The sequence below is a fragment of the Camelina sativa genome, chromosome 10 (assembly GCF_000633955.1).
Source record: "Camelina sativa cultivar DH55 chromosome 10, Cs, whole genome shotgun sequence".
NCBI classification, from domain to species: Eukaryota; Viridiplantae; Streptophyta; class Magnoliopsida; order Brassicales; family Brassicaceae; genus Camelina; species Camelina sativa.
The window spans coordinates 11,836,361-11,857,272 of NC_025694.1; the positions used below are offsets into that span (position 1 = coordinate 11,836,361).

General features: G+C 37.2%; 4 protein-coding genes and 1 non-coding gene across 6 annotated transcripts in view; 3 read left to right on the forward strand and 2 right to left on the reverse strand.

The window, feature by feature from the left end:
- LOC104718552 (transcription factor MYB39-like) overlaps positions 1 to 603 on the forward strand; it is a 3,483-nt gene extending 2,880 nt beyond the window's left edge. Inside the window, exons 3-4 of the mRNA XM_010436316.1 lie at positions 14 to 261; positions 376 to 603. Coding sequence (XP_010434618.1) covers positions 14 to 261; positions 376 to 412 — 285 coding nt within the window. The 3' untranslated portion in view covers positions 413 to 603. The remainder of the gene's footprint in view (positions 1 to 13; positions 262 to 375) is intronic.
- LOC109126836 (putative F-box protein At4g17780) lies at positions 771 to 3,395 on the forward strand. Its single transcript, XM_019230707.1, is given in 3 exon segments — positions 771 to 1,321; positions 2,773 to 3,319; positions 3,321 to 3,395. Coding segments are annotated over 3 exon segments (1,173 nt in total).
- On the reverse strand, positions 3,558 to 7,518 carry LOC104723305 (alpha,alpha-trehalose-phosphate synthase [UDP-forming] 5). 2 transcript variants are annotated; one of them, XM_010436317.2, is made up of 4 exons: positions 7,359 to 7,518; positions 4,708 to 6,738; positions 4,083 to 4,356; positions 3,558 to 3,981 (listed from the first exon to the last, which is right to left on the reverse strand). In XM_010436317.2, the coding sequence occupies exons 2-4, from the start codon at positions 6,693 to 6,695 to the stop codon at positions 3,655 to 3,657; spliced, it is 2,589 nt and encodes an 862-aa protein (XP_010434619.1). In that variant the 5' UTR covers positions 6,696 to 6,738; positions 7,359 to 7,518; the 3' UTR covers positions 3,558 to 3,654. The 2 variants fall into 2 exon arrangements, with proteins under 2 accessions (XP_010434619.1, XP_010434620.1); XM_010436318.2 differs by lacking the exon at positions 7,359 to 7,518 and adding an exon at positions 7,220 to 7,318.
- On the forward strand, positions 18,882 to 18,953 carry TRNAW-CCA. Its single transcript has one exon. It is a non-coding gene; the product is annotated as a tRNA-Trp (tRNA).
- Positions 19,038 to 20,738, reverse strand: LOC104718555. The gene is made up of 7 exons (XM_010436319.2): positions 20,561 to 20,738; positions 20,374 to 20,463; positions 20,121 to 20,275; positions 19,896 to 20,016; positions 19,692 to 19,811; positions 19,534 to 19,604; positions 19,038 to 19,428 (listed from the first exon to the last, which is right to left on the reverse strand). The coding sequence occupies exons 1-7, from the start codon at positions 20,675 to 20,677 to the stop codon at positions 19,200 to 19,202; spliced, it is 903 nt and encodes a 300-aa protein (XP_010434621.1). The 5' UTR covers positions 20,678 to 20,738; the 3' UTR covers positions 19,038 to 19,199.

Sequence of the window (20,912 nt, forward strand, 5' to 3'; positions counted from 1 at the left end):
AGAGAGTTTGAAGGCAGCAAAACCGGGTAATAGTACTACCACCGAGGCAAATGATCATACCGGAACCGGTATGATGATGGGTTACTATGGTGATCAATCACGTGAAATCCCATCTTCTGGTTCAGTATCGGTTTCTCCTGTAGAATCCGGTTTGAACCATCCTGGTACGGTTCAGCACTCACCCGGTTTAGATGTCCTAGAAGACTGGGAGAAGTTCTTTGATGATGAATCAAGTGATTCTTGCTGGAAAAGTTTCTTAGAGTAAGCTTTTTTTTACCACATTAATTTATAGTATATGATATTTCTTTATGATAATACAATAAACGTTCTCAAATTAAAATGTTTATTAACAGAGTTTAACTATTAAATCTGCAGCTTAACGTCACCCACATCGTCACCCCTCCCATGGTAAAAAGCTGGATTTTGTGCGGGTCGTATACTCATAGTTTTAAAACATACAAAAATATTCGATTAATAGTATTGATTTTTTTTTGTTCTTAATTATTATTGATTTTAAAGTTCTGTTTTTGTCAAGGAATGATTGTTTTTATTCTTATTTGGTTTGGTTGTTGTGTAAAGAAACACATTGTAATCAATATCTATCTCCCCATATAATAACTATACAATCAAACAACTCTATGTATTAATTGAGATTGACCGATACAAAATCCTAACTTGATTCACAAGTTATATAAAACTAAACCTATTTACCAATAAGGAAATGTGTATCTTAAAAAGACTAACAAAGAAAAAGAAAGCAAGCACCAAAAATGGAGGAAGAAGAGAAAAACCCTAGTTCGATCTACATAGTGACCGATCTACTGGAAGATATATTCCTTCAACTTCCTTTGAAATCGATTCTCATATCAAAAAGCGTCTCAAGACGATGGAAATCAATTCTTGAATCGAAGACGTTCGTGGAGAGACGAATGAGTCTTCAAAAGAACCGCAAATTCCTGGCTGCTTACAACTGCGACTGCAGCAGGGAGCCTAGGCTACTCCAGGGGTCGCGGTTCAAAGGTGGCGAACAGATAGTATATCTGCATTACAACACCACACGACCCTCGTTGACTTGCTACGGTTTGGTCTGCATCCTCGAACCATATTGGATCGACGTATTGAACCCTTGGACAAGACAACTCCGGCGACACGGCTTTGGATTTGGAACCATAATCGGAGAATTGTCGGCTTTCTCTCCGAGATATTGGGCAATGGGATTTGGTAAGCACAGAGTTACGGGCAACTATAAAGTAGTGAAGATGTGTTTATTATCTTTCGGTAAAACTAGTGTACGCGATCCTGAGGTGGAGTATAGTGTTCTTGATGCACTACAAAAAAAAAAAAAAATTGATTGCATCATTTAAATAGTATCACAAATGTAAATGATATTAATTTAAATGACTTACTGATAAATAATGCATAACATGTGGTTTAGTATCAATTGTAATTATTGATGTGGTAATCGAATAATTTGACATCAGTTCAATAAAAGTGACACAAATTTATTTTAACTTGCATCATTTCAAAAATATAAATTTACATCACTTAATATAATGATGCAAATTAAATATCAATTAATAAATGATACAAAATTGATCTTATAATAAAATATTATTAAAACAATAAATCAATATACCACAAATCATTTCCATAAATTAATAATTATAAACATGTATTTTTTGTTTGGATTCCAGATGTGGTTTTAATATTTAAAATACCGAAACCTGTTTCTTTTCTTTTTTTAATTCCTCACTTTTTATTTGTTCCAGATATATTATTTTTTTTTTTAAAATCTGAAATTCATTTCCATACTACTCACGATCTTTGTAACTTCCCAAAAAATATAATCTTTGTGATTATTTAAAGGTGAAAGTGGTTATCTATTAGCAAAAACAAAAAAAAAAAAATTGGGAGTGATCAAAACAACAACTTTTGCATAAGTTCTTCTTTGCGTAAGACTACTGGTGAATCAAATTATGCATCTGCAACACATCTTGAGCATATTATCATCACATCTAAGAACATTTGAAGGTAAGTGTAATTTTCTTCTCCATATTTTTTTTTATCAATTTTTATTATCTCATGTAGAATTCTAACTTTTTCTCTGTTATTTTTGGTTAAATAGTCAGAAAATCTCAAGATGAAACAACAATGTTATCAAGAATCTGGAAAAGAAAGGCATGGAAGACAAGCAAATGTGTTTCATATAACACTTAAGCATGGAGAAATACATATAACACTTAAGCAAGAAAAAACCATAGCTAGGTTATGAATTTATGATCTAAGTTCATCTTACTTTTTTTTTCTTTTGTAAATTGATGATGAATCTATAATAATTGGGTTGTTATTTGTTATTTGTTTTTACTATTTTTGTAAATAACGATTTTAATAAAATATATTAGTAAAGATTTGAAAAGATTTTAATAGATATCGAAAACAATTTTCTGCATATTAAAAATAATTTCGAAAATATTTAATGTAAAAAAATCTGTTATTAATTTTTGTATTATTAAAACAAAAAAAAATTATTAGTATCGGTTATTCATAAATGATACCAAAATTAAAAATCATTTACAAAAAACTGACACAAATAATTAAAATCATTTGTTATAACTGATTTAATAGAGCATGAATTTGAAATAAACTGATACAAATTATTTGCATCAATAAATAGTAAATCATTTTTAAAAATGATATAAGTTATTTTTACATCATTTAAATCTGATGCAAAAATATAAAATAAATGATTTAACACAATAGTTTTTTTTGTAGTGATGCTGAAACTGGTGAATGGCGGATGTTGAGTTCACCTCCTTGTAAGGTCTTTGCCGTAAAAGGATCCGTGTGTGTGAATAGATCGATTTACTGGTTACACAACACTATTGGGACGGTTTGGAAAATACTAGCCTTGGATCTTCACAAAGAAGAGTTCCATAACGTCTCAGTTCCGACTATGAGTGTCATGCAAGAAACCAATATAGTGAACCTTGATGACGGCCTGGCCATAGCCAATACCTATACTAAGGCTGAATGGAAACTAGAGATTTGGTGCATGGATACAGAAGTCAAAAGATGGACCAAGACTTACTCCATACATTTAGAGAACAGAGTTGTTTCCCAGGAAAGACAGAACAGGTGGTTCACCCCGGTGTCGGTTTCTAAGCAAGAGAATCTTGTCTTCTATGATAACCATAACAGACTTTTCAAATATTATCCAAGGAAAAATGCCATTATGTGTCTCTCCTCAGACACTTGTGTTATATCTCCATTCTTTGAAAATTTGGCACCACTTCCTTTGAAATCAATCATTCCGTATCCTCATCCGCGCAGGAGATCCAGATGCCCCCTCCTGTCTTCGAGATCGAATGAATGCGGGATCCTATATTTTGTCTTAACCACCACTCTACTATGGTTCTCTCTCTAATAGTCCTAATTATATCTAGTGTTAAACTGTAATTTGGTTCTACATCTTATTATCTAAGAAACATTTTGCTAACTCCTTTCTCTTCCTCTCTCAGATAATGATATAAAGTGGATTCTTATCTATGCTTGTCCTGAGACACAAAAAGATTTGCTTACCTTAATCCATTATATTTGAAAACCATTCACAAATCACAACAACAAACCATTAAAACTTTTTTTGTTCACAAATCCTTAAAACAGATCTTTCGTCGGAACAGCAGCTATTGAACCGATTTGATCAGATATAGGTGCGTTAGAGGTGGCTAGACCTTCAAGCATTCTGATTATCTCTGCCGTATCGTCTAAATAGTATTTTGCTTTGCTTGGCTTTTGACCAACGGTGCAAGCAAAGATCTCAGCCACAGGAGACAAAGCCGGGCCATCTTTTGCACTCATTATCACCTCAAACATATCTTCATCGGATCGATCATCACCAACGCAGAGAATGAAATCCAAAAGTTTCCCTTTTTCTTGCATCGTTGTTATAAGCCTCTCGGCCACAAGACCTTTGTTCACACCCTGATATCAGAACAACAAAATACAATAGACTTGAGAGATTTGAAATGAGAAAATCAGAAAACAGACAATAATATAATAGACCAACTCTTTGAACATCCGACCTGTGGTTTAACTTCAACGAGTTGTTGTCCAGTCTTGACAGAGACTGGGTCATTGGTAAGCACGCTTTCGAGGTGTTCCATAAGCTCTTTGGCTTGACAAGATCCAAAATCAGGATCTGCAAATTGGTAATTCCAAACGAGTGCAGTCTCTTTTGTCTCTATTGTTGATCCATCTGTTGTCTCTGTGTACAGTCTCATCACTGGCTCTGCTATTTGTTTCCATTCAAAGCCCGATACCAAACTCGACGTTTCCCAGTCTGTTCCATCATTTGGCCTGTCCCCATTGTGAACAAAAAGACCAAAACTTTATATCCAAAACATCCACCTTTTCAACAATGAGATTGAGAAAAAGATATGAAAGCAGCAGTCCCATGTGCAATAATCAAAATAACTTTATTATCCAAAAGATTGATTTATTCAAGTGCTCTTAGCGATTCAAGAAGATAAGAAAGCAACTCCAATATGTAAGCTAGACTAGACTAGGTCAGTTGAGGTAACTTTATATCCAAAAGATTGATCTTTTCAAGTGATCATAATGAAATTCAAGAAGATAAGGAAAATATAAACTTAACGATCTTTCTGAGTGCTCTTAGTGATATAAGGAACATGTGAAACCAAGTGTTACCTTATAAAGTATCCGTGCTCTGCACCCAAACCAAGATCATCACATGAAGAAAACCATTCAGTTAGCGTATTTCTGTCTTTCCCGCTGACGAGGTACACGATATTCATGGGATCACTAGACAGATTGTTCAAGATTTCGATTGTTTCGCGTGTTGGTGTCGTCCTGATGGACCCTGGCTGTACCATTGTGCCATCATAATCCAACAAAATGGCTCGGTTTTTGGTTCTCTTATAAGCTGAGACAATGTGCTCAATCGAGAGCTTTTTAAAACTTGGATCAAGCGCCACAACTCGAAAGCCTAACCCGAAACCTATCCCCCAACACCTCTTCCTCACATGATCACCGCAAGCCCTTTCAAGATCTTGTATAAAGCTGCGCGCCCAATACGCAACATCATGTGTGCTCACATATTTGTAGTGCTTCTCGTGACGCATCTGCTTCTCTGCTTCTGAAACTATCAATGCATAATCCATGGCTTCAGTCACAGCATCTATGTTCCATGGATTCACTCTAATGGCGCCGCTTAAAGAAGGAGAACATCCGATAAATTCAGAGACAACGAGCATACTCTTCTTTGATGCAGAAGGTTCAAGGCCTATAATATCATTGAGTTTCGGATTACCTTGTCTGCAGATAATGTACTCATAAGGTATAAGATTCATACCATCTCTTACCGCTGTAACAAGACAACACTCTGCAATCACATAGTAAGCAATCCTCTCAAAGAACTGAAGCGTTGTATCAATCAGAACGACAGGTTGGTAACCAGGCCTTCCAAACATTTCATTAATCCTTTTAACCGTGGCCTCAGTTTCAGACTGAACCTCCTGAACGTCTTTACCACGACCTCTTGCAGGGTTTGCAATCTGGACAAGCACCACTTGACCTCGCTTCTCCGGATGCTGTATGAGAAGTTGTTCCATTGCCAAGAGTTTGAGGCTGATCCCTTTGAAGATGTCCATATCATCTACACCAAGAAGAACTTTTTGATTCAAGAACTGATCTCTCAGCTCAGCAACTTTGGTTTGAGTCTCAGGGAGGTTTAAAATTGACTGAAGCTGGCTAATATGGATCCCAACAGGAAGAATCTTGATGCTTACCGTTCGACCATAGTACTCTAGCCCTATGGTTCCACGTTTGGACTGATAAGATAAACCAAGCATCCTGCTGCAGCAAGAAAGAAAGTGTCTAGCATAGTCAAAGGTATGAAACCCAATCAAATCTGCGTTGAGGAGTGCGCGTAAGAGCTCGTTTCTCACTGGAAGAGTACGGTATATCTCAGAAGAAGGGAACGGGCTATGAAGGAAAAAACCAAGCTTTACTCTATTAAACCTCTTCCTCAAGAAAGTAGGCAAAACCATTAAGTGATAGTCATGAACCCAAACAAAATCATCATCAGGACTAATCACTTCCATCACTTTATCAGCAAAGATCTTGTTAACCGAAAGGTAAGCTTGCCATAAAGAACGATCAAATCTACCTCCAAGATCAGGCGTCAAAGGAAGCATGTAGTGAAACAAAGGCCATAGATGTTGCTTACAGAATCCATGATAGTACTTGGTGAATAGCTCAGGTGGGATATAAGCAGGAACACATTTGAAATTCTCAAGCAACCTTTGAGAAACATCATCTTGCTCAACTGTATCGATTTGTTCTTTAAGACAACCAATGTAGACAACTTCCATGTCTTCACGCATACCGTCTTTAAGCTGCAAGAGAAGCGAGTCATTGTCCCAACTAAAGCTCAATTTACCCGCAGAGTTTCGATGTGATTTAATAGGAAGCTGGTTCCCAACTACGATGATTCGATCTTGCGTGACGGAAGAAGGAGCATCAGAGCAGACACTGTTGCTGTTGTTATCATCATCTAGCTCAGATAAGACACCTGTGACAGTTGCTACTCTTGGAAACCTCTTCTTCTCCCGGGAAAACGAATGGAAATTGCCAGAAGCAAGATCCAAGAGGTTGGAATAAGATCTTGATACCATATCTCTTGGGTTTATATAAACTCTCTACAAGGAGGTGCAATGTCTGAAACACAAAGAACACATCAAAGATCAGAACTTTGATCAATCATTAAATTCATCTGATTCACACAAGACCAAATCTTTTAATCAAAGTTCATTAATTTCAAACATTACGAGAAACCAAAAAAAAAATCTCAAGTAAAGGTTTCATTTTTGTTATAGCCAAAAACTGAGAACAGAACCAGCAGATCTCATACTCTAGACCCCAAATCTAAAGAACATTTTTTTGACATAGAAGATGCATAATGAAGAATATAAAAAAGTGGTGGAGACTCTAAATCTGGAATCAGAAGAACAAATTTATCAAAACCTTGAACAGCTTATATATATCAAAAAGACAAAAACCCATGCCGGAACAAGAACAAAAAGGTGGAAAATACCACAGAAAATAATCAAAATGCGACATAAATGTTATTACAACTAGTTCTCATCATGTCTTATAGTCAGAAAAGAAAAAGAAAAAAAAAGCTTAAGCCACAGCTTACAGTAATATAAGATCAGAACACAGAGCTCGAGGAGAGAAGAAAAAAAAACGAAACTTTGGGTTACTAAAAGTTAGTCAGATTCTATAGTTACAGAAGAAGAATCCCATTAGATGATGATCGGTAAAAAAAAAAAGCTCACTTTTTTGAAGTAATGGAAGCAGTGAGTGTGAGTGCGAAGACTGCGAGAGAGAGAGAGAGACGAAAAAGATTCTTATTTTCTCCGATCTTTCTCTTTGCTCTCTGCTGTTACTTCTTCACTGTTCTCTAAAAAAAAGTCTATTTTTTTCCTCTTATTTAAAAAAAAGAAAGAAAGAAAAAGAAACCTTTTTGTTTTTGTTTTTGAGCTTTGGACTTTGGGATTTTGCTTTTGCTATATGGCTTTATTTGTTCTCAAGATTTAACATTAAATGAAAGATTCTTTTCTTCTTCTTTCTCTTCATAAGGCAATATAGCGTTGTGGTTTTTTATGACCAATCATGTAATGGACGTATTTGATTGTCCAAATGACAATGAGTAGACATGATCACATATCAAAAGAAAAATGTCGATTTTTGTATAAGAAAATGAATATGCATATGATTTAAAGTTTTTAAATTGTAGTTGACGAGATTAATTATATTTGTTTAATTGAAATTAATCTAACATATTAAGTAGAATTAAGTAGTTTATACTTAATACATGATCATTACATAGAAGTTAAAAGTATAGGATGATCCGAATTAAACGCATATAATACATATGGATTGCTACATGTAACCTTTTTTGTACACGTTATTTTTTTTTCTTTCTAAAATCATGTTTTATGCGGAAATTTTGTGTCCGTTAATGGTTTGTAACGCATACAAGAGCATAAAACTTGTGACAAATGTTTTTGGAAGAAGGAAGATATTTACAAGCAAAGCAAGTGATCATAAACAAACAAAGGAGACAAAAGTGTATTTAAAACATATGTAATTAATTACTTTCATTTGTTTTATACATATCAATACAATAAAACTTGTATGTTTTTCACCAGAGCATGACATATCAGCTTTAAAATTCAAGCTGGTGTTAACACATCATTTAAAATCAAAAGCCAATAGAATTATAACAAATAATACACATCAACATTTTTAACCAGTAATAATCATTTTCTATTCTATGTCACTTTCTCTCAATTGAGAAAACCTAGCCACTCTTCCTTTGTTAGTTGTACAGAGATGTCGACAAAAATTAGAAATCGAAAGCTTTCAACTTCTTCCAGCGATATCTCATCTCGAGTTGTATCGTGATATAGATCCCCGATTTCAAGCGTTTAAGGATATGGATAGTTTTGGAAATATATAGTGAATCCAGTTGGAGGAATGGACGATGATTAGACATTACTGGCTTAGGGACTCTAAACTCGAACCTAAACCCACCTTGAAGAACTTGATCGAGCATGTAGGTTGAAGCTAATACAAAGCATAAATATTAAGGAATCATATTTAGGGATGAAGAAGCTTTGTGGCACTCTAACTTCAGAAAATTTGTCTATGGCTACGGCAAAGGCTTACCCTTATGATCCCTACGAGAGTGATGTTCACGTTGTCTTCTCACACAGTAAGTGTAGTTTGCGTTTCTGAAGTTTCAGTATCTCTAAATGGGTGTTTCTTATGCCTTTTTGTTTGTACAAATTGTAGATATCATGAAGTTGTTGATGCCAATCTTACTCGAGACAAGAGGACTGGTAAATCAGGGTTTTGCGTCTGCTGCGTATGAAGATCAAAGAAATACCACTCTTGTTGTTGGTTATTGAAGCTCTTCTTTTGATGACTCTTGCACATTGTTTTTATGTGCATTTCGGTGTTGTAATTTATTGATTTGAATGGAGCTGAAGTGTTGGCGCAGGTTATTAGTATGGATAACCATTGTGGCAAATATGTTAAGTGGGAAGAAGCGGATGAAGAGTATGCAGAGCTTTTGAAAGGGGAGAGTGTACTCGTGGGGTTTCTTGCATCGTGTTTACATGCAATCGATCTTGAATAAACCCTTTTATGTCGTGAGGTTCATTAAGAAGCAATAACTTGGATTCTAAATAAAGATGGACATCCTCATTCACACGCAAACAATTTGTACTTCTCCACAAACATTCGTAATTAGAAGTTTTGACAGTTCTTCACGATAATTCAATCAAACTTAAAAGCTAATTCAGTATCATCAATTCCAAAAGCTAATTGTCTTGAGCTACTACTGCTTTTTAATGAACAATTGTAAAGAATATGAGATTGGACATGTGAATTATTCAACAATTTCGAATCTTTTTTGGAGAATATATCGCTTATCCTGTTTTGGAAATGAGAATTTGAGCAAATCTCTGTTTTTGAGTGGGTTTGTATATATTACACTATTACAGCATAACTCTGTAAATGAATGACCGTAAAAAAAACCTTTAAATGAGCCAGAATTTTGATTGTGGGCTTTAGCAACGAAGCTCATTCAGTTAATTACACAACAACGTTGCTTGAGTTAAATGTTAGCGTGTGTGGCACACCGTAGCCATGGAACTTTTGTTGCTCGTCTAACTTATAAGTTGTAAGTCATAACTCGTCAAAGTTAATCGGAAAAAGAAGAAAAAAGCTCTCTCTCACTCTAAAATCTAAGAGAGTGAAAAACTTCTCAGCTAGAAAAACCATCCGATTTTATAATATATTTTTCTTTCAAATTATATTTTCGGTTTGGTATTTTTTTTGGTATTTTCGTTTGTTTAGTAAAAAAAAATTGTTTGTCTATTGTTTAATTAAATGTATAAGAAAATATAATAATTAAAATAATAAAAACACAAAAATAGTCAAGTAGATAATAATTTTCATTGATATTTTTCAAAAACTTTATTAATTAGACTATTTGATATCAAACAATTTATATTAAATTATGATTTTAAAAATATAGTAAAATACGAAATAAAAATATTTTATAAAAGAAAAATATAAAAGTAATCTTGCGGCGTAGCGCACGTTTATCCTAGTATATCTAATTTAAGGTTGGGATTTAGAAAATGATAGATTTTTTAGTTGGGTGTGTTTAATAAGCTAAGCATCACAATAATAGAAGATACACTAAGGTTGATTAGTGGTCGTTTTCTTTGAAATAATTTTGATGTTTAACTTTAATAATTTGTGAGTGAAAAGACAACAAACCTCTTGATGTCTTTGTAGATTGGGGAACACAGGTCGAATCTCTTTAATATGTCTTTCTCCCCTGTTCTAAATGGGTTAAGGCAATTGAGCTAATGTTGTTACCCTGGTTGGAATAGTCATTATAGTGAGTAAAGTCTAAGCTAATATAGTAGGATTGTTTAGTTTAAATTTGCTTCTGAATTATAGAACCATAAAACTAAGGAATATCTACAAAAATAACATAGAAAAAGAGGTATTTTAAAAAATGCCTCATTTATCTATGCTAAAGATTTTTTTTTTAATCTAAATCAATATGAAACTTCTGAATTTTGTATTAGTTTCATAATTGTGTCACAATTCAAATTCAGATTCGATAAACTGCATACTATTAATAACAGAACTATCAATCATATATATATTAGTAAAAGAAATTGGACAGTACAAATTAACTAGAAATGATATGAAAAATTCGAATGATGAGTTAATAAACTAGTTTAGAACGCTACAATTACTGCAATGGTCCTAACTCTAAATTCAAAACCTAAAGGGCTAAACTTATGTGAAGAGGTTAATCGTTGGGAAAGTAACGGATGGCGATCTCGGCGATTCGATTCGCTTTTTGAATGAGTGGCTTCGACGAGCTTGGGAAACGGAAAGAGGGTCTTTCTCGTTCTCCGGTGAGGGAGGATTGTTGGGGTCAGACCGGAAATCTGATCCTGATTTTCGAAACGAATCTCCCTCCGGTTTGGGATCCTATTTCTTTTAAGGGAGATTCGACGCGATTGGGATTTGGAGATTTGGCATGGCTGGATATCTCGATTCGATTCGAGGATATTGGTAGAATCAGGTTTCAAGGTTCGTTTTCGTTTTTGGATTCTGTTTGTGGTGTGTTGTTCTTAAAAACGGAGATATCGTTTATGGGAGTTTTGGGGTTGGTTCTCTGGTTGTCAGGATGTTATTCTCAGCTGATACGCGGATTGGGATTTGTTTGGGCTATGATTGTGGATTTTAGATTTCGTCTTTGGTTGATTGGAGTATCTCCGGAATTATATCAGCGTATCAGGATTGATATAGGGGTATTTATCTGGGGACTGGGTTTTACTCGACAACACCGTCTTTCATTTTCTCACTTCCTTCTACTTTCTTTCAGTGGTGATTTGCGGTGGTTAGTAGCGGATAGAGCTTGGTTTTTGAGGCTAGTGATTTCTTCAATGTCTCAATCAGCGATTATGAAGGGCAAGGGTTCGCTGATGCGTACGGAAGTTGTAAAAATATCAAACTCGGTCTTGGCTCAGAGGATTCAACAATTTGATCTCACACTCATAGGGAGACTGATGAATCCAGGGGTGCAACGGATTGAGTCTTTGCTATCCACCATGCCCAAGATATGGAAGCTTGAAGACAAAGTGGTGGGAGCTGATTTGGGTCAAGGAACTTTCCAGTTCAATTTTGCGGATGCGGATGATCTTCAAGGGGTTCTTCAGAATGGTCCTTACCATTTTGATAGTTGGATGCTTTCCTTGGTTAAGTGGGAGCCCATTGTATCTCCTACTTATCCTTCTGCCATCAACTTTTGGGTGAGAGTTTCTGGCATTCCGATGCATCTGTGGGAGGTTGCTACTTTGGAGGCCATTGGCAAGAAGATTGGTATAATCCGAGATATTGATGAAGAATCTGGGAGCGTTTGTGTTACGGTAAATGGCTTCAATCCTATTGTTTTCAAGCTGTTGGTGCTGTTCGAATCTGGAGATGAAGTGGTGGTGACTCTTGAGTATGAGAAACTATCCGGCTATTGTGAAAATTGCTCTCGTCTTACCCACGATGAGAAGAGTTGTCCAGAGTTGATTAAAGCTGGTGGGAGTCACGTGTTTGAGCATCATCCTGAGAAGAGAGGTGTTCAGCGACAACAAGGGATGGGGAATCAAGGGGTTTTCCACAATGCTGGGGGCTGGGAGAAGCCTAGAAAGGTAGTCAAGAGAGCTTTGGACTTCCAAGCTTATGAGTTTTCTGCTGGGGCGGGTAGTTCCGGTTTGTTTCATCAGGTTCGTCACTATGGCTCAGGGAGAGAACAGAAACGGACGTACAGTGCAGTTGCAAGCGGGTCAGGAGATAAGCGGGAGATTCAGAGGGGTCATGGAGGATACATGGGACAGGCTAATTCCTTCCCCCTTAACCGTAAGGGGAAAGGGAAAGCTTGGCCGAAACCGTTGTACAAGGCAAAAAGCGGTTTCATAGAGAAGCAGTCACAAGGGGTTCTTGGTGTTGATCCTGACGTGGTTGATCAAGGAATTGCTCAACAAGGAATAGCTAGGGAGAGTTCTCCTCCTCATGGGACTACTGCGGTTTTGGTTGATTCTGAGTTTGATGAAGCGACTGATGATCTTCTCGAGGAGGGTGTTACCTCACATGGTAACCTTCCAGAAGAGGGTGAGATTGCGCTCGACCAGGTGAATGCGGGTTTGGGAGACTTGGGTTCGGGTGATGTTATCCCCAATGTATAGGATCCGAAAGGTACTTCCTCACCATCCTTAATGTTTGATTTGGATGTGAATGTAGTACATGCTGCTTTGCAAGAAGTTAATATCAGTCGTACGAGAATTGAGGGGTCGAGGAGGCCTACTTCTCTGCCTAAGAAACTAGTTAGGAAGCCTGGTTTGATTTTAGCTTCCCCTGGTAAACGTTTGCTAGTTAAAGCTTTATCTAAACCTGCAGGTGAAGGTAACAAACAGAATGGGATGGAAAACAAGGGAACAAGGCTGTGGATGGAAAACCGGCTGGCATTGGTATAAGACCAACAAAGATAGGGATGGGGGCTCTCCCAAAACCGTCGGCTAAACCGTGAAGGTCCTAAGTTGGAACTGTCAGGGCATTGGGGTTGATATGACAGAGAATTATTTGGGTGATTTGTGGAGGAAGCATCAACCAGATATTTTGTTTTTATCAGAGACAAAGAAATGTTTTTCTTATTTACAAAAATTTCAATCAAAATTTGGCTATAATAAAATGTTTACTGTTGAACCCCGAGGGGCTAGTGGTGGTTTGGTTTTATTTTATAAGGATGAAATAAATCTTTCTGTTCTATTTCATAATGACCGTATAATTGATACAAAAGCTGTTCTTGATCATCAATTGGTATATTTTTCTTTTGTTTATGGTGACCCGGTTCCCCAACATCGCGGAAAAGTGTGGGATAAATTAACGGACATTGGATCTTTTCGTATTGATCCTTGGTTTATTATTGGAGACTTTAATGAATTAATTGGTAACCATGAGAAGCAGGGTGGTGCCCTGCGGTCAGCTAATTCCTTCAAACCTTTTATCTCAATGATTGAGGATATTGGGATGCTTGAATTTCCATGTTATGGGGATCAATTATCCTTGCGTGGGAATCGGTGTAATAATCAAGTGATTCGTTGCCGACTTGACCGGGCTTTAGGTAATGAAGACTGGCACGCCCTCTATCCCAATTCGAAAGTAGAGTATTTGGAGATGATTGGTTCTGATCATAGTCCAATTTTAGCAACTTGTTTGACGGCGGTCCGGAGGAGACAGAGACAATTTCGGTTTGATAAGCGGTGGTTGGGTAAGGAGGGCTTGGCTGGAGCGGTTGAGTCTGGTTGGAATCGGACACGGAATTTTAGGATTCCGGGTTTTGTTGATAAATTAAGGAATTGTAGGAATTCGATTTCCTGGTGGAGGAAAAATAATGTCAGTACTGGCCCATCAATTATTTCTTCTTTGAAGACTGCTCTACATGATGCGAAGATGGATGACTCGGTTTCGCTGGAAGATATTAGGGGAATTGAGAGGAAATTGAAAGAGGCATACCGGGATGAGGAGATTTATTGGCAACAAAAGAGCAGAAAATTTTGGCTAAGGGTTGGGGATAAAAACACTTCATATTTTCACGCATCCACTAAACAACGGTGGATTCGGAATAGGATAATTGGTTTATTTGGTGCAAATAACGTTTGGGATGAATCAGCGTCGGGTATGGAACATATAGCTACAACATATTTTGAGGATCTGTTCAAGAAATCCGACGGTGGAGGTATTTCTGAGATGCTACAAGCAATTGATCCGATTGTTACGGCAGGTATGAACAGAGATCTTATCAGGGATATCTCGGAAAGGGAAGTCAGACAAGCTCTGTTTGCTATGCATCCGGAGAAAACTCCAGGTCCTGATGGGATGACAGCTTTGTTTTTCCAAAGATTTTGGTCTTCTCTCAAAGGGGATTTAGTGGCTCTAATTAAAGAGTTTTTTCGCACTGGCAGTTTTGATCCGCTTTTAAATGAGACCAATATTTGTCTTATTCCTAAAGTGGAACGGCCTCAGCGGATGGCGGAGTTTAGACCTATAAGCTTATGTAATGTGAGCTATAAGATTATTTCAAAAGTGTTGTGTTTCCGTCTGAAACGTCTATTGCCTCGTTTGGTTTCAGAAACTCAATCAGCTTTTGTTTCTGGACGGTTAATTACTGATAACATCCTGGTGGCTCAAGAGATATTTCACGGATTAAATAATAATAGTAGGTGTAATTCGGAATTTTTGGCATTTAAAACGGATATGAGTAAGGCATATGATCGGGTAGAGTGGGATTTTCTGGAGGCGCTTTTGGTCAAGTTAGGATTTGATAGGAGATGGATTTCGTGGATTATGTGGTGTGTATCGTCAGTGTCGTACCAAGTTCTTCTGAATGGTCAGCCCAGAGGTTTTATTAGACCTCAGAGGGGGTTACGACAAGGGGACCCTCTATCTCCATATTTATTTATTCTTTGCACAGAGGTCTTGATAGCTAATATTAAGAAGGCTGAAAGGGAGAAAAAATTGACGGGTATTACCATCGCCCGTGGTAGTCCTACTGTCTCGCATTTGCTGTTTGCGGATGATAGCCTGTTCTTTTGCAAAGCAACTGCCCAGGAATGTAGGACGGTTATGGATATAATCGGTACCTATGGCAGAGCTTCAGGTCAAGAGGTCAATCTGGCTAAATCATCTATTATGTTTGGCAAAAAGGTTACTCCGGATATTCGATCCCAGTTAAAGTTAGTTATTGGGATTTCTAAGGAGGGTGGCATGGGTTCTTACTTGGGTATTCCTGAGAATCTTCAAGGATCGAAAACTAAGGTGTTTAGCTACGTTAAGGATCGGCTAGATGATCGTGTTAATGGCTGGTCTGCAAAGTGTTTGTCGAAGGGTGGCAAGGAAATTATGATTAAATCAGTGGCTTTGGCATTACCTACCCATGTTATGTCGTGTTATAAGCTACCTCAGGAACTAACATCTAAATTAACAAGTGCAATTTCCACTTTCTGGTGGAAGTCCAATGATAAAGCTTGTGGTATGCATTGGGTTGCGTGGGACAAACTATGTAAAGATAAAGCTGAAGGGGGACTTGGCTTCCGAGCTCTGGAACAATTTAATGAGGCTATGTTGGCCAAACAGTTTTGGCGTCTAATTCATTACCCAACGTCTTTAATGGCTAAGGTGATGAAAAGTTGATATTTCAGGAACAAACATCTTCTTATGGCAAAAAAACATATAATCCGTCCTTTGCTTGGAGAAGTATTTATTCCATCAAGGGATTGGTGGAGCAGGGGGCGCGATGGGCGGTAGGCTCTGTCAATTCCATTTCGGTTTGGCGTGATCCATGGATACCGGATATTCGCCCTAGACCGGCGAATGGTCGAGGGAGGTTGTGGCTTCCGAGTTTAATGGTTAATCATTTAATTAACCCGGAGACTAAGAATTGGCATCTACCTACTTTGAAGGAGTTTTTTGATCTGGGGGATATACAACTAATCCAGAGTATGTCGGTTAGTAGAACTCATCAACCGGATAGATTAATATGGCATTATACTAAATCTGGGAAATATTCGGTCAAATCATGTTACCGGTTAGCTCGGGAATTAATTATAGATGTAGAGTATGGGCCGATGTGTACGGCTTTGCGGGCCCAATCGTGGAAACTTGATGTACCATCCAAGATCCAACACTTTTTTTGGCAGATTGGTTCGGGTACTCTACCTGTGTTGGAGCGTCTTGCACATCGGGGTGTTCGTTGTGACACCGTGTGTAAGAGATGCGATTCTGCAGTTGAAACTATAAACCATGCGTTCTTTGAGTGCCCTAGGTCTCGATGTATTTGGGAGTTGTCGCCTATACGGATGGACCAGGGGGTTTTCCATACACATCGATTTATGCGAATTTAGACTTTATTTTTTGGCGGGCGTCTTCGCAATCCGGGGTCTCGGATATCGGCATTCAACTACCTTGGATTATTTGGTCAGTTTGGAAAGATAGGAATAAAAAGGTTTTCCAGGGTATTGAGGTAGAATCTCTTGAGATTTTGAATCAAGCGGCTACGGATAAATTATTGTGGGAGGAGGCCAAGTCTTACTCAGTGAATTATCTGGATCCTCCGTCTTTTTCGGAGGACAGGGGTTCCTCTCCCCGATGCCAATTTGATGGTTCTTGGAAAGGTACAGATCCCTACCAGGGTTTGGGCTGGTGGTGCTGCAATGGAGAGCTTACAACGATCCTGTTGGGAGCACGGAGTCACCGTCGGAGTATATCACCTCTACATGCAGAATTACAAGCGCTGATCTGGGCTATGGAGTCTTTACTGGTGGCTGGAGTCGATTGTCAGGCTTTTGAGACGGATAGCGTAGAGCTAACGGCGATGGTGCAGACGCCGGAAGACTGGCCGGCTTTTTCTAATCTGCTGGAGGATTTCTCACTGCTTCGAAGTTCCTATACCTCCTTTACCCTCACCAGGATTCCACGAGACGCTAATGTCAGAGCCGATTGCCTAGTTCGATTTTCACGATCTCTACCTTCAAAATCTACTTTTGTAAACTCGTTTGCTTCTGTTTGGGCAACCAATTTTGGAGTTTTATTTTAATATTTATAGTTTGGTTAAAAAAAAAAAAAAAACTTATGTGAAGAGGCTCGTAAGTCAAGATTAATCAATCTCAGTTTCGTTGACTATGGTTAAATCAAATCTTAACTACTGGGGTTACTTCATCATTCATTATAGTATAGGTATATATATTTCAACTACGATAGTATGTATTTAACTATTTATATACTTTTCACGTCAAGTGGATTTAAAGAATTAATAAATTTGACTTACGTTGTCAATTCGAATAGAGTTTGTTCACCTTATAAAGTAAGTTAAAATATTTAAACCCATTATATCGTGTTATTCAGGCGCGTATGGTTTAAACCTTTTATAGATTTGAGCATATGTTTCGAAGAATACAAATATATTTCTGTAATCGCTACATAATTAATTCTTTTAGGGAAGGATTTATTGGTTGTCAAGATTCTAAAGGAATGATTTGTTTATAGTTTCGTATAGAATAGGATTTTATATTTTATAATACTGTCCTTTCAGATTATCAACCCGACAAAGAATATATGATTAGATTATCAAATTGGTGCAAATTGCTAATATTTTAATAAATATGCTATTGATTTATATAGTTCATTCAAAAAGGAGAGATTCCTCGCATGTATCAACGACTCTCTAGGTTAATTTCTAAAAACTAGTACTAAGTGATTGTTTTCATGTGTTTAATCCTTTTCTGGTCGATATATACGCGTATATATACATAAACTATATAATATACGTATAATATACGTATAATATACTCAAAGTCTCAAATGATGAGCATATCATTCGATAAATTTCCACCGTTTATATGTGTAGGTGGGCGTGTGCGACATAGACATATATGTATTATTATTATATACATATATAAGAAGGATTGATGTCTGTTTGTAACATGATTAGGTCCACAAAAGAGTCAAGACCATCATTAATGTCAATGTAAATGGTAACACGTCACCACCACATATATACAACGCCTATAATAGCACACATGACATTTGCGTATACAGTATGTATGTGTGAGTTCTTTTGTCAATACATTAATAATTCTTCTATAATGCATTCTATAAACTATTTCCAATAATGGTGGTGATATATGATATCATGTCAACATTATTAGTAATTTCCTTTACAAAAAAATGATTAAAGAATGAAAACACACACACACAAGCCAACTTTACTATAAACATCATCAGCCAAACTCTTCTTTAACAACTGTAATCATTTTCCCAAGAAGATTAAAATCACTAATCATACGATTTACTTTTCTTTCTCTTCTTGTCAACATACTCATATGATTTTCTAAAAATGTTTTTTGAAGACTTCTTTTGTTTTGTTGCCTCGGGTCATTTACATTTTTTTCTCTCTAGGGAGAAAGCTACTTGGACGTTTGTATTAGCACCACGTGTCAAGCTTAGAACGTTTTAAAAGCTTTGCTTACAGTTTTTGTTTTTTAAAATTTTATCCAACCAACACCTACCCATCTCAGATATTTTCTCGTAAATCATAATCAGATATCAAATTATAGTGGAGATCACTGGAGAACCTTTCTTTATTACACAGATTAATGTACAAATTAAGTAATATTTATAAGGTTATTAAAATAAAATAAGAGAATAAGACATCCGGATCCGTGGCGCAATGGTAGCGCGTCTGACTCCAGATCAGAAGGCTGCGTGTTCGATTCACGTCGGGTTCAATCCCCCGAACATTTAATCCGGAATTTTAATTTTCTTTTTAAATTTCTGTAACCGGCACGATATGCTAGTGGGGAACAACGGAACGGCAGAAAACATCTGAGCTCTAATATAGTGAAACGACACGCAATCCGGCACTTTTTTGCCCCTTCTTAGCAAACTGGTTCAGGCAAAATATACTATTGAGGTACTACTAAGAACAACAAGCATTACAAACAGCAGCAAATTTACGGAGTTGAGAAAATTAATCAATCAGCTGGTTCTTCAGGCTTCACAAAGAACTCTATATAAGCAATCCGACTTGGTGGTTGATACCCTGCAGATTCCACTTGTGGAGCTAAAGCTTTAGCAACCGAAACCAAGTGTTGAACTTTCAGCATTCCTCCTCTTCCAATTGTCAGTTTGCTTCCCCTGTTTTCTCTCACTACGTTTCCTGGTATATTTGCTGTTGTTGCCTTCAAAAACTTGTATTTGTACCTATAATCAACCAAAGATCATTAGCGATTGTTGATATTTGTACCTACAATTCTTGATTAGTAAAGCTTCTTTTGATCAACTAGAATGAATTGAGTTCATTGTTACCCATAGGAGACTTCGGTATCACAATGAAAGGCAAGGAGAAGATCTGTGTTGGCATAATACATGAAGTCTATCTGCAAAAGTGGATATATCAAATGTAATGACTTGATTCTTTCACAGAAAGAATACTTTACCAAGAAACAAGTGAGAAACACACAAACCTGTAGGTCTCCATGTCCTTCTCCTCTGAAGGTAACACAAGGAGGTTCCTTTCGAAGGCTGATCTGTACACTTGATCCAGGCCACTCAAGATCATCTATTGCTTCTTTCAGCGCCGCTGACTGATACATTAACAAAACCATTTGAGAAAAAGGTCGGACTAAACATCTTGAATGAACAGCAATACTTAACTATGCTACTACTACCTTTACGGTAAAAGTAAGTGGAACACTTCCTGCCTGCTCAAAGTTATAGTCCCATGTCACGGTTTCCGGGATTCTCGTTCTTATCTCAGAGTAGATGCAAGCGTTTAGTGTATCAACAGATCTAGTAAACACACAGACACACATCAGCTAACTCAATCAGTAATATTCACAAAACTGGAAGTGATATTTCTGAAATAACAAAAGCAGAGGATCATAAGTTTATACTTGAGAAGAAGCTCCATATCAGGACCTGGATACTTAATCTCAATAGTATTCGAATGTCCAGGTGATGAAAATGTGTTCAAGCAATCCACAAGAAGACCTAAACTAATTCCAAATCTCGGTCTCCCTTGAGCTCCATACTCGTATTTCGTGAATAGCTTTCTCAGATTAAACCTCAAAACATTTCAGATTCCACATAAACAAAGATGGTGAAATCGAATTTTTTTTTTTTTTAGAGGAACTGAGAAATCGATACCTCGCGTTGAAGATAAACCTTGGCTTGAAGACAACCTGATTCCTCCACGATTAATACTATTCCGTGTTCAGATAACTCCACTAACGCATCCTGGATTCGCACAATTTTTCACAGAGAGATCAGTGACGATCGATGAAATTAAAAATACCCTAGATGGATTTTTTTTCAAAGGATTGAGATCAAAGACCTGGTGGCGTTTCCATCGGACGCAAGTGAGTGCATCGACCATTCCTTGAACATTATCGAGCTGGCAAATAAGGTCCGGCGTGTCTGGTTCAATCGCCGGCGACGAGGACAAGCTCATCTCTCTCTCTGACTCTCCCTCTCTCTCTCGCTTCGCTTTCCCGTCAAAAAAGTAATGATTTAATGGGCTATCTTATAAAGAAGGCCCATTTATTAATAAAAACCCACCTCACAGTGTCCCGACACGTGTCTTCTCGTTATCACGGAAGGGAACATAAAAGGGTATTATTGTAAATTACTAGTCACTTTCTCCCTTTCTTCTCGCTCCCTCTTTTTTTTTTTTTTTTTTTTTTTTT

Excerpts from the sequence above, each read along its gene's own strand:
- LOC104718555 (XM_010436319.2), bottom strand. The coding sequence starts at position 20,677 with ATGAGCTTGTCCTCGTCGCCGGCGATTGAACCAGACACGCCGGACCTT. Across the intron at positions 20,464-20,560 it reads TCCGATGGAAACGCCACCAG|GATGCGTTAGTGGAGTTATC; the intron begins GTCTTTGATCTC and ends GTGCGAATCCAG. Across the intron at positions 19,605-19,691 it reads AAGGACATGGAGACCTACAG|ATAGACTTCATGTATTATGC; the intron begins GTTTGTGTGTTT and ends CCACTTTTGCAG.
- LOC104723305 (XM_010436317.2), bottom strand. The coding sequence starts at position 6,695 with ATGGTATCAAGATCTTATTCCAACCTCTTGGATCTTGCTTCTGGCAAT. Across the intron at positions 4,357-4,707 it reads GAGCACGGATACTTTATAAG|GCCAAATGATGGAACAGACT; the intron begins GTAACACTTGGT and ends CAATGGGGACAG. Across the intron at positions 3,982-4,082 it reads TCGTTGAAGTTAAACCACAG|GGTGTGAACAAAGGTCTTGT; the intron begins GTCGGATGTTCA and ends TTCTGATATCAG.